At 38.8% G+C, this 14,202-nt stretch overlaps 1 protein-coding gene across 2 annotated transcripts in view; it reads right to left on the minus strand.

Moving 5' to 3' along the window:
• Positions 1 to 14,202, minus strand: part of LOC141437961 (uncharacterized) — a 153,994-nt gene that overhangs the window by 84,536 nt on the left and 55,256 nt on the right. For both annotated transcript variants that reach the window (XM_074101569.1, XM_074101568.1), the window contains exon 2: positions 1,725 to 2,501. In XM_074101569.1, coding sequence (XP_073957670.1) covers positions 1,725 to 2,501 — 777 coding nt within the window. The remainder of the gene's footprint in view (positions 1 to 1,724; positions 2,502 to 14,202) is intronic.

Here is a 14,202-nt window from a genome sequence, read left to right on the forward strand (position 1 = left end):
ATTAGTATTATTATTTATTAATTTATTTGATTGTATAATTTCTTAGAACAATAGTCTTTGTAAATTATGTCTTTTGGGGAATTGGAATTTAAATTTAATTACAATGTAGGTACACAGGATGGTCCCATTAGACGAGTCGCTATGGGGGACGCTGAAGCTACTATGTCATAATCATCGATGACTAATGAGGAGTATCTTTTCAAAAGGGCGCTTATTTCCAATTTAAAGAATTTGCCCATAATATATGTATTTTTTTTAATGATTGTGACACCAAAATCGCTTTTAGATTTAACAATGATCGCTATATCGAAACTATTAGCCATCAAAACCATATAGGGTAATAGAAAGAAATAGTAAGTTATTCAAAATTGGCTTAGTTAAATCCTAACGAAATAATTTTGCCACAACAAAACGGCTTAATTCTAAAAGTTCGCATCAAAAGAGCTTAACTCTGAAAATATATGGTAATTTACGTAAATATTTAGGTAGATAAAGCAATGTAAATATGTAGTGCCATAACACTAATTTCAACAAATAAAGTAATAATATCGAAAATAAAGTAAAAATTTGAAATGGAAGTCCTCAAATAGGAACAGTGAAGCATTCTATAAGTAAAAAAAACTTTTGAAATTGATTCTTTACCCTTACCTACAAAAAAACACAGTTAACCTTTTTATCATACTAGAATAGAAGTATTAAGACAAATAATTAGGCATGTAAGAACTTTGTAGAGTAACAACGTAGTTGCACAATTTTAGTTCGAAGTAAAAACGACCGAACCAGAAGTAGCGATATCAAAAGTTAAGAACATATATAACTACTGTATCTTAGAAACTCTGATTTTGTCCTGACCGTCGAGTTTCAATAAAGACTCTTATGTTTCCGCACTTGAGAGTTGGATTAACAGATGTAGGAATCAAGATGTGCTTTACAACTGGAACGTAGGGTAGAGTGTTTCTTTTATTTACGAAGTGCGAGAAGTGTTAAATATAAGTGTAGGGTAAATCTGGCTATAGTCGATTATACGACCTATGTAAGTATGCAGGGTACGAGTACGTTGCGGATAAAAACGATATATGTAGCTTCCTCCAATTTTCAATTACGAAACCGTAAATTATGTATCTTCCAGTCAATGATGAAAAATATATTGGTACTTCTACAATACAATACAATACAATTACTCTTTATTGTACACCAGAAATAGTAAGCGATACAGAAAACAGGTACACAGAGAAACCTTTATAGCTTTGCTTAGTTTGGGACTAGGTCAATTGGTGTCAAGTGTCCCATGATATATGTTTTATTTATTTATTTATACAAAAAGTTGCGTAGTAAATATTGAATGGTGTAAAGATCAGTGGGTACAAGTAAATGGTTTTCAAATTTTACTGCCCATTAGTTACGTTACTAATTACGTTGAAATGTAACGGCACAGGCCTCCTCACAGAATGAGAGTTATGAATAAACTTTCTTGGATTACCGAGAAACTGCACTGTTTTTTTCTTTAAAAATTGTCTCAAAATGTCGGAAGCTCATTAAAGATACATAAATATCTCCTAAAAATATAACATCTGGCCCTTCCTAAGCCAAAAGGTGGTATCTCAAGAACACTTCTGAGTTAGGATGCAGAATCTCTTAAGCTAATAATAGTATTAATAACTCAAAGGAGTTTTTTTGAGATACCATGTAAGTTGTGAAAATATTCGAACAAGATTCATACTCACCTCTCCGAAACTGATTGTAGTTGCGTATCACGCGCTCGGCGTTTTTTCGGGCGATGTAGAACCACTCCGAAGTATTGCTCAAATATTTGTACTCCACAGCCAAGTCTTTGGCCAATATTGGACCCTCAGGAAGACGATAAGCAAAAGGGCAAAACAGCTGGTAATCTTTGTACTGAAACTGATCATAACAGTTCCCAGCTGCAAATATATCATCGTCAAATTCAACCATAGAAAACACACTAGCATGCAGCAAATATTCATTATGCATGACTGAGGGACCAGCGTATTTCCATAATCTTGTCAGCATATTAGCCCTGTTTACGGCTACGTCTGCTTCTATTCTAAATCTTTCTTGAGCGTATCTATCTACTACTCCTTCACCTAAATTTAAATCAGTCCCTGCTGTACAGTTTTCACCTAACAAATGTTGGGTTTCTATTAGCCTTAAGAATCTAGTAACAACGTCTTCATGTACAGGTTTTATGATTGTGAAGTTGTCTGTGTTTGTATCTATAGTTTCGTTAGTAACGGTATTTACATTTTCATTTGCATCTACTTTTTGCGTTTCATTGTCGTAGCTATGTTCTACGTTCAACAAATGGTCGATTAGAGACACGTCAGTGTCATGTCGGGTTTGGCGGGTGGTGGGGTTGGAAGTGAAGTTCCCGAAATATTTCTGGAACATATTGGAGTCTTTGATTGAGCCGTCATCGCCGTCCGCGCCGTATGGCCTCAGGACAGATATTATCGGATCTTCCCCAGATTTGTCGATGCTCTCTGTAACAAAAAAAGTTCCATTAGGTTTTGTGCTCGCAACATTATGTGGCACGAGAGTGTCATATTATCAGAAATATATTTATTTTTTACGATTTAACCTAGATCGCTTGGAAATAAGCTCATAGCGGCTCTTCATTATGGTTTTACAATAATTTTGATTTCTGTTAGTAAATAATCATACTTTTAATCTTGTTTGCAATTTTAGTTTTTTTTTTCGTTTATCATCAAATGTGTGTGGTCAAGATGCAAAGAAGGAAGAGGTAACTATAACAGGCTAGTAAATAGTAGCAACTGAGAAAAAAGGCACCAGACATCATGACAATGTAGTATAGCAGCTGTTCCCTCACTCTAACAAGATTCGATTCCAAAAAAATCTAAAGAACAATGTTTTCAAATGTTGTTCGTAAAAAGAAAACTTCTGAATTAGTCAAACAGGCTGCTTACGAACTTAGTTGTATTCAGTGGTTTCCTGTTTGTTAAGCCGAGTTCTGAAACGAACAATGGAAGCAACAACTTGCGAAAATCCCGAATTACGACAAGTGATATTGCCTTGGAAACGCAGAAATGGCGTTACCGCTTACAGAACAAAAACATCCAACGTAACAACTAATAACAATACGCAATTTAATCAAAATAACGACATCGTTTCATCACTACCTGCCTGTACCTTAGCCCTTTTCAAGGAAACCTCGACTTTATTAAAAGTAAATTCTCTTACACCGTTCACGTCGATAGAGATTCGTGTAAAGACGTTTTTCGCGTAAAGTTGATTCCATTGTCGTTGGGTCGGGTGTGTAAAATCTCTGCAATCTCCTCCTATAAAGGAGGATTTTGTTTATGAGGACAACAAATAGAGCAATCGCGACTTTCATTACCAACGAAGGCAGTGCGAATTGATAGCCACGGTTATTTATTGCGAGTAATTTTGCAGAACGCTGCTGTAGGTTAGGGCTGCTCCGGATTCAATAAGGAATTGGTCATGTGAGATGGGTGAGAAAGTAGCAAGTATAGCCACTCAAGTTTACTTGTTCGGTTCTTGCAATGAGTTCGTAAAAAATACTTTGTTTGTGTTACTTGTATGTTCGTAAATTGTTATTAAATAATTGAATTTTAAGTTTCAAATGTAATTTAACGTACCTAGTACACTATCGAACCAGTAGTAGTGGTAGATGTAGTCAAGGACGTCGCCAGCCGATGGCCAGGGGGGGGGGGGCAAGTTGATATGGAGAATAAAGGAATCGTAGGTATTTATTTATTAATGAAAATTTGCACTTTAAAGTTAAATTTAAACTTTAAACGCAAACAGATCACTGAATCGAAAAATCGTCCTGGAAACCCCCCAATGGTCTTAAAAGACCTATCCAACGATACCCCACACTATACGGTTAATCGAGAAAAAAATCACCCCACTTTACATCTAGAGGAGGTACCCTAAAAAATATTTTTTTATTTTTTATTTTACCACTTTGTCGGTGTGACTGATATGTATACTCGTATTCATGCCAAATTACAGCTTTCTAGTACTAACGGTCTCTGAGCTTAGCCGCGGACGAAAAGACAGACAGACAGACGGACAGACATATGGCGAAACTATAAGGGTTCCTAGTTGACTACGGAACCCTAAAAACACAAACGGATTTAAAGTATAGTGTAATCAATTCTTCTTTAAATTTTTGGCGGTGTCGTACTGATGGAACCAAAATAAATCTCGCTTTTTTTTCTTTGACGACCAGACGGCCTAGTGGTTAGAGAACCTGACTACGAAGCTTGAGGTCCCGGGTTCGATTCCCGTGTTGGGGCAGATATTTGTATGAAAAATACGAATGTTTGTTCTCGGGTCTTGGGTGTTTAATATGTATTTAAGTATGTATCTATCTATATAATTATATTTATCCGTTGCTTAGTACCCATAACACAAGCTTTGCTAAGCTTACTTCGGGACTAGGTCAATTGGTGTGAATTGTCCAGTGATATTTATTTAGTTATTTATTTATTTTCTTCTCTTTCTTTCTCTCGATTCTGAACAAACTACTTTCAGGTTTTCAGTTATATAGATAATAACACTAGAACGGCCTAATTGCCTAGAAGTCGAGGCAGTCTATGAAACGCGATTTTAAAAGCAAAAACTCTCTCTCTATGGACGCTGTTTTTTCTAACGTGTTTCCGCCCCGCTGCGGCAAGTCTTAATTTTATTTGGCTGTTGATATAGCTGAAAATACTGCAGGAACTAGCTGTAAGACCCGCCCTACACACACGCATTTATTCATCACAACAAAAACACACACAAAATTACATGTGTGCACGTATATCCTCCTGAAATCTTGGTGAGTGTTAATTTCTTTTATTTCTTCGGCTCCCGCCTGATCACGTATTTCAACAGCTGCGGATTGGTTTCCGCACCTGGCGTGATTAAACACCTTGTATGTAAAAATCAAGGTCCATCGTTGAATCGTATAATATATATTATTATTATAAGATTATCTTCTATACTTGATTCAGATGCACCCTAAGCCATAATAAGTTATAGCTCCGACATTCTGAAAGCAATGTGGGAATGTTTCCCATTTGGCACACTGATAGTATGGCTATGTGAAATCACTTAGCCGTTGAGGCAAATGCAGGTACAAGTCACGAGCTTTTGCAGGCTAAACTCTTTATTTTTAGGCCACTATTAAACTTGTCAATTTAAATTAAGTAGGTACACTTGTCAAATATAGGGCAGAAGTACCGGTTTTGGCCACCTTTAACCCGTTTTTGGCCAGTTGACATTTGAAGTCGTATATTAACAGTTATAGTGTTAAAATAATATGCTTAGTGGGTTTTTAAAAGTTTATACTGAAACGAATAAAGTTTGTAATGATTTATTAGTATAAATTAATTTCAAACGTATATTTAAACAATAAATGGCCACAAACGGTACAGTGGCCGCAAACGGTATTTCTGCCCTAATTAATGGTTTACTAATGTTTCGGCGAAATTTATTTAGCAAATCATTAGCTCCAAACTATTTATCTCATATTTTTATTTAGGTAAAATATTATTTCCCAACTCAACGTTTCACACTGATATCATTTTCCAACTAATGATTCGATAACTTATTATTATGCAAATTATTACCTGGAGTTTTTTAAGATATCATTTATGTTTTCGTCAAATGTATTGATTGGCATACCTTAATTTAGCAACATATTGAATGACATCCAACCTTTTTTGCTAGTGGCAGTTATCCTGACTGTTATATGTAAAAAAACCTAACTTTTCAAGTCACTTCTGCTCCAAACCGTCTTGCTCGCTCGCTTCGCACGCTCGCACAAATCAACAGAAGTAAAATTTTGCAAAATATAAATGCTGTGGAATAAGAAAAATGCAAAGTAAAGTTATGCCAACGATGAGTTTGCCAAATGAAACTTCGTCGAGGTGTAATTTGGCGAAACATATTTCTCCGATACGGCAGTACGATCTAAGTCATTCCATTTAATACATTTGTAGATATGTTAAAAAAATGTATTACGTCATTGTAGGGCCAAGTAGGGATCCGGTTCATGGTTGTGGCTGTTAAGTTAAATTTATGTCACAATTTTTCGCTGGCATTAATATCAAAAGTGACAGCAAGGTCATATATCACGTTTGTATTAAGCTCATATAGTGTCGCCTCGGCTCATCATGTTTTACTACACTTTATATACAGCAACGCTGGTTTTCTGTGGAGCGCAAACATTAAACTATATAATTATGTATGGGCCAGCTCTTTACAATCCATGATCTCTCAGAAAAAAAAAACCTTCTAATCAAAATTTAATTAGTAATAAATATCATAAATAAATAAATATCACGGGACAATTCACACCAATTGACCTAGTCCCAAAGTAAGCTTAGCAAAGCTTGTGTTATGGGTACTAAGCAACGGGTAAATATAATTATATAGATAAATCCATACTTAAATACATATTAAACACCCAAAACACGAGAACAAGCATTCGTATTCGTACAAATATCTGCCCCGACACGGGGTTCGAGCCCGGGAGCTCAAGTTTCTTAGTCAGGTTCTCTAACCACTAGGCCATCTGGTCGTCTGAATTGATCGCTAACTATCCGAAATGTATGGAATAGCAGTTTTTTTTTTGCCATTTCGTGGCTGGTCCCATAGTAAAAGTTACTCAGTATGAATGTCCCCACTACCCCTTTCACTCCTGCTCATGACCCCAGAATCACCATGTACATACAAAATTACCTATAACTGCATACATGTGAGGGCCAGATTTTTGCCGCTCAGTATAATTTGTAAACAAGCTCGAAAGTTTAAAGAAAAGTGTTGATCGTAAATAATATTTTAATAAGGTTCAAAACAGAGTTATAGAAGTAACAGGGATTTTGAAAAGTATATTAAAAAATTATTAAACGAAAGCAGACCAAAAATATTCCTTAAACATACCCAAGAGAAGTAGATACAATATGAGTATAACAACAGCTCTATATACTTCCAAATAAAAGTAGTGTGTTAAGGCGGGTTGTTCTCCATTTAAATTAACGATGGAAGAATTCAAAAATGCTGATTTCGTTTTATTTGTACCAAGACAAAAAGTCATATTGTATTAAAATTAGAAAAAGATAAAGAAGCGTAGTATTATTACAGTAAGGTTTATTTTGTACTGATGGTTATTCTTTACGTAACTTTTTACGGTAACTTTGTAAAGTTTTGCAAGTTTATAACAGAACAGAACCGCATGCAAGCAAGCATGCTTCTAAAATCCGAAGGTTTTTTTAAAGCCGAAAGTGTACAACAGCCGAAAGGCGAAAAAAAAGACAAACGTAATACAGTGATGTGTCTCATTATTGCGATGCCATCTTGACGACTATCTGCTTAAGACTTGTACTCCACAAGCAATACGCGTCTCTCGTGAAGGCTCCTAATCAGGCGGCGGCACCAACCGCAACTTGTCAAAGCTTACACAAGTTTGTTCTCAATTCTCTCCTATACTCATGCTCACGTCACGTCCATACTAATAAGTACAACATTAACTGTACATGTAGTAGAAATTGGGATTTTGCACTAGAGTGCCACGATGTGACGTCAAAACCTGACCAGGAAAGTGCCTGAATCTTACTTTACATTGCGACGCTCGATTGACCACTGCGAACTCGTTGGCTTTACGGCCTCGCAATGTAATGCAACTTGCAGGATTATTCTTGCAAGTCTAAACTCGGCTTAACTCCGACGCAAAAAGAGGTGTTACAAGTTTTACGACAATGTCTGTCTGTAGGTTTTAAAGTTAGGTTCGAATATCGATCCTATAAAAGCTCTCCGCCAAACCAGGCTCGAGGGGTGTGTTCAAACCCGATTACTCGAAATATTCATATTAATTTAGTCATTGCAACCATGGCATTGACAAGATGTTTTTTGCTTGTTAGACAAACAAATTATTTGAATTTGTATTTTAATTATAGCAAGATAAATAATTGTCTGTTGAAAAATGATTAGCATAAGTATTCTAGCAAAGAAAATAAAATAATAGCTACTATTTGAAATGTGTGTTCATGCAGTTCCTCCACCGCCACACTTATGATAGCTACGTTTGAAATGTGTGTTCATGAAACCTAAACTGCATAAACATACATATTGCATAAACGTAGCCATCATAAGGTTATCGTTTCGGCCTATCTAGGCTTTCGGTTAGTTCAAGCAAACATGGTCATAGTCCCAGATTGCTCTTAATTCGGTAAAGTTGTGCCAGGTATTTGTGCAAGTTAGGGTGTTCGCTAAGCTGTCGACAAGTTGCTTAAGTCCTTGCGTACACAAGCCGCAGCTTAACCCTTGACTCCGCTGAGATTGCGGCCCTATCAAGTAGGGTTCAGAACAAGTATTAACGTGTGTAGACAGGGGTATTACGTTGCTGTTTACCCAAAATAGTAAGTCTACCGCTATATCAATATTCGGTTTTGCGCGATGTGCGTCACAAGTAGGGCTACCATCAACGATGTAATATATAATAGTAATTTCAATGTTCGTCATTTAATAGCCTTAAAATATATTTTATTTAATGATTATATTAAAGATAGCAATACATGTCGAATTCCAAAATTAAAATTAACGGTAGTAGATAAATATAAATACAGTAGATAAAGGGCGGGAACTGTGGTTTAATTTTTTGCTCCTGTTACAGGGCCCACCGGTTACAAATAAATCATAGACTTAGGCAAGACTTAACAAACTTTTCTCAAAAATGTCCGTAAAAGTTGACATTATTCTTTACATATCAGAAGGTGAAGTGCATAGTTTATGGTCAGCGAAAAATTAAAAAGTTAAAAAGATTGCAGGCGCGCTAGCTCGACAATAATGAATTAGCGCGCCTGCAATCAGTCACATTTTTTTTTACATATATACATGTATACAGCCAAGCCTAATGGCCGGTAGCAGATATTTTGTTGGAACTCCGGACTTTTTCTATTGGGTCTGAAATAGCTTGTGGTGTTTTCGGTGGAAAAATACACCTGCAGTTTATTATTAATGAAAAAAGGCGGGAAAGCATAAGAAAAATATTGAAATAAAATTAAATTTTATAATATATTTTGAGAAAAAGTTTATTCTATTTCAGAATTATTTACCATTTTTGAGAAAAGCTTTATATTAGTCTCGGCTGGAATAGCAATTGCTGGCTTCGTATTAGTTAAACGGACTCGCAAGCTCGTCTGTTTAATACTCATACTCAGCCAGCAATTGCCTACTTCCAGGCCACGACAATAATCTAATAATAAACCGTCGTCGTTCTTCGCTGCTTAGCTAAGTCAGTGGCTACTGACTGTTTTGTAAACTTTCACGAACTTATTTGGTTCCTTGCGGAAACCGAAGAAAATCCTGGTGACGAGCCCCCAAAAACGTGGGAACCTGGTTCCTGAATGAAACGTAGCAGTAGCTTTAAGCCTTTATTGGCAAGCGAATTTGAAAATTTGATACAAATCGTAAGAATTACGTCAGAAAAAATAAAATAAACACACACGCCCGTTTACGTTCGTCGTACGTCGTCAACTGCCATAACATCTCATTTGTTCTTCACTCAAACTATTCAATCTTCGTTCAAATTCAAACGTACATCATCTCATCACGCTTCAATACAAGCATACCACACTCCACATACCACATGTATTTCTGTAACTTAATCATGACATTAATTTAATTCATCATCATCATCATGCTAGCCGGAAGACGTCCACAGCTGGACATAGGCCTCCCCCAAGGCTCTCCACTCAGACCGGTCTTGTGCTTTCCGTACCACCGCGATCCCGCGATCTTAACCAGGTCGTCACTCCATCTTGTTGGAGGCCTACCGACAGCAGAGCTCGTCTCACGGTCCGTGGACGCCATTCGAGAACCTACTGACCCCATCGGCCATTAGTCATAGTTTCAGTATAAAATGCATTTGGCTAAATTAAACATTTTGTAAAACAAAGTTTTGGCGAAATATAAATATAAATAAATATAAATATTAATGAAACGATAAGTACCGCTTTTTAGTAAAAGTAGACGCCGAGGTTCACAATGGCTATTTAGTGAAATTCCCGGTGATTCAATTCAACTGTCAAATCTAATCCACTACGTGTAAAGTCGCGGGTAAAAGCTTGTAATAAGAAAGAAAAAGAAAGAAAAAAATACATTTATTCACAACACAAGACACAACAATAGTATTAAGTACAAATAGACAACACGTAGGAAAGTATGTGTCATTGCGGTTGTGAATAGGACACTGGCTCAGCATAATGCTGAAGCGTTAATAATAAACACCCCAGCGCTGATTTTCAGCCAGCACCGTTGGTGACCCTCGGACCACTACAAAGATATACTACACAGTTTAATACTATACATAAGACTACATAAATAGATAATTTGTAAACAATGAAACATATTATTTATTTATGGCTTTGAAAGACATTAACATTAGTACATAAAACATAATTATTATAAACTATTATACACTCACTTGCCAAATATACAACACCGTTAGGTACGCGAGCTAAAAGGAAACATGAAAAAACAACCGAAACAAAAATAAGTTTTGTGTAATAGTGCTGGAAGGAGAGGAATTAATGGAATTATAGCTTTTGAAATGCCAACAAATAGCCTTTAAGCTTTCGCCCAAAGGTGTACCTGCTAGTCACTCCGAGTATAGGAGGAGTATGTCATTCAGCACTTAGACGCCGCGAATCTGAAAACTACCCGAAATGCCGCCGTCCTGTGCGGAGGCACAATAGCCTTAAATCTGCGCACACTTTTTGACCATGTGATTTTTTCAAAAAGGTACGAAGGTGTCTTGTGCCGCACTAAACCGAACAAAAGGGTCGCAAGGTGCAAGCGCCTGCGAGCGTGCATTTTTAACAGATCAGCAGCATTCAAGTACGGAGTGACATGGGACCGAGGAGACTTTGAAACAAAAACGAGCACATGCGTTTTGAACTCGTTGAATCAATCTTCTAGAACTACCAAGTATACAACCATCATAAACGACATCGCAATAGTTCAATCTAGACAATACGAGCGACTCACACAGTTGGACACGCAAATCCACACTGAGGTAGTCACGAATATTGTAAAGAAGCGGAGGCGATAGAAGCAGCTGCTAACTGACTGAGTTATATGGCTCTCGAAGCGTAACTCACCATCCATAGTTAGCCCAAGATTTCTTGCTACATCTACCCTTTCTATTGATTCGCCCATAATAGCAACATCCCTGGTAGCCAGATTTTTTCAAAGTATTACGAATCTGATGCTTAGATCCAAAAATAAGGTACTTGGATTTTCGGGGATTAAGAGCCAGACAGCTCCTCCTCGACCAAGAGAAAACGCGATCAAGGTCTGCATTAATGTTCTCCACGTTGGTGACTGCATCTGAAGGCATACTAGATGCATAAAGCTGCAAGTCATCGGCGTAAAGATGGTATTTACTGCTCTCTATACTAGAAACGATATCGGCGCTATAAAGTATAAAGAGCAGTGGACCCAAGATCGAACCTTGCGGCACTCCTCTGCTCAACGAGCTAAGGGAGGACCGCAAAGCACCACCATGCATTCCCGCAGCTCAACCGCTTGTGCTCGCCGGACAAGTAACTGTCAAACCACTTAATCGCCGTAGCCTCAAAACCATAATATGACATCTTTAGATAATAGCAAGGGCAAATTGATGCAATCAAAAGCCCTAGAAAAATCCAAAAGAACCAAAATGGTACTTTTACCAGCATCCCTCGCCTGTAAGATGTTATCGACTACGTCGAGTAACGCAGTAGCAGTCGATCGACCCTTGCGAAAACCCGACTGTAGTTTAGGCAAGATGCTGTTTTTCTCTAGGTATTCCGACAGCTGATCACAAATTACCCTTTCCATTATCTTCGATGTACAAGGGAGGATACTGACAGGACGGAGATCGGATAGGTCAGCGGGATTCGGTTTCTTAGGAATTGGGGTCACTCGAGCGTTTTTCCAATCTTCTGGAAAAGTATTAGTTGTAATACTTTTGTTAATAATGTATGTCAGAATGTCAGAAGTCTTTGAGAATGTCAAATGAAGCATGTCAATAGAAAGCGAGTCCAGTCCCTTTGCTGTAGATTTTATCATAGCAATAATTTTAGCGACCGTCGTCGACGTCGTTGTTGTAAGTTTAAAAGTCGAGTCTCCATGTCTGTGAAATTCGTAGAAAGTCAAGTCTGAAATAGCCACTTCTGACTGCCCTGGTACGTTAAGAAAATGGCGATTTATTACGTCAGGGTCATTAAAATGTGTAGGCAGGTCGTTTTGCATTTGTGGCTCTGGAAGAACTGCGCGTTTCAAATTTTTCCAGAGAGTCTTACTGTCAGTTGTGTTATTGATATGTTGTTCGAAGAAGGCACGCTTCTCGTTGTGTATTGCTGCAATGACGAGGTGCTTCAAATCCAGGTAGTACTGTTTATGTGAGTCCAACTTGGTTCGCTTAAACCTTGAGTGAGCTTCGTTTCGTAAACTCATCATAAGCCTCACATTACTGGTGAGCCATGGTTTTGGTGCCTCCTTCATCACAAGCGTTTTCTCCGGTGCATGTTTGTCAAAAAGTTCCAGTAGAAGGTCATTAAAGCGTCTCACCATTTCGTTAACGTTTTCAAGACGATAAATCTGGCTCCAGTCCATTGCGTCAAGGTCACGGTAGAATTCAACAAAGTTTATGTCTTTTAAGGGTCTATAAGTGATCATGGTTGGTGTCTGTTTTCGCTTTTTAATGCATAACTCGGTTGTGACGAAGGCATGAGCACCGAGCTCCGGAACATGCCTCACCTCCACATTCTCAACGCGAGCGTCAGTACATACAAGGTCTATGGTCGTTTCACTATGGCTAGTAAAGTGTGTCGGTTCATTTACGTACTGCGTCAAGTTAAGTGTAGTCAGAAACTGCATCAACTGTTTACATTTACTGTCATTTTGATCGGAATAATTTATGTTAAAGTCCCCAAGTAAAATCAAGCGGTCATAGTTGGTAAACGATGTAACTGAGTCAGTAATGGCGTCAAAAAAAGTGTCAACACTGAGCCACGGAGGTCTATATGCGGTGCCTACTATTAATTGCTTACTATTAATTGTAAGCTTAAGCCACATTTGCTCGACCATCGCGGCCGGAGGATGCGGCAGTGTACGCGCGTTCATGCCTCGACGTAAATAAAACCCCACCCCGCCTCCTCTAGCGCGGACGTCGGGTGGCCGCGGCACGTGTCGCAAACGATAACCGCGCACGGTGGGTGCACGACCCTCCTGCCCGGAGCGAAGCCAAGTCTCATTGATACAGACCACGTCTGCGTCAGTGTCAGTTATAGTTTCAGTCAACTCGTCGTGCCCCGTACTGAGGGATCCAGCATTATACAACCCAACTTTAAAGTTTTTAAAATGGAACATGACAATAATAATAAACTACGGAACAAAAACAACAAGCGGGCAGCTGTATACATGTAAGTAAAGTGAAACTTGAGATAAATATAAAAAATGTAACGTAAACACAATTGGTTGCTTGAGTGAGAAGTGTATGTGTAATGTGAATACAAGTAAATAGAATATTAATTATATCGTTCCAGAGTGAACTACCTAACAGTGCGTGGATGAGTGCAAAATTCACATCCGCAATGCCACCAAAGAAACAAAAACTTTCACGTAGAAAAGCCATGACACGAAAGCAAAACTTATTTAAAATACAAATAGAAAAGAAAATTGAATAAAACAGAAATACTACTACAGTGACTTCACTATTACAGTGTTTCCGAGCACAAATACACAAAATATAATAAAAACAACTAAGCGTCGCTGCGATTGCCACTCTCGGACCTAAAAATATCCAGGTCGAATGGGCGACGCACGCGGTGACACGGCTGTCCATCCCTCTGGCGAGCAAAAATCTTGCCATCGCGGGTCCATACATAGCGCCAGGTGGCGGTGCGCGCCGCGTCTCGAGCGCGCTGGAACAGCTGGCGGTTGGCGGGCGTCAGCCGCTCGTTGGCGTAGAACCGCTGCGGCGCCGCGTCCAGGCCCAGGCCCTCCGTGGTGGCGCCGCGGCGCACGCGCGCCTGCCGCAGCAGCTCGTCGCGGACGGCGCGCCGCGCCAGGCGCACCACCAGCGGGCGCGGCCGGCCCGCCGCGCGCTCGCGGCCCGTGCGGTGCGCGAACACCACGTCCCGCGCGTCCAGCTCCACGCCCAGCTTG

This window comes from Choristoneura fumiferana, chromosome 18 (assembly GCF_025370935.1).
Source record: "Choristoneura fumiferana chromosome 18, NRCan_CFum_1, whole genome shotgun sequence".
Classification (NCBI taxonomy): Eukaryota; Metazoa; Arthropoda; class Insecta; order Lepidoptera; family Tortricidae; genus Choristoneura; species Choristoneura fumiferana.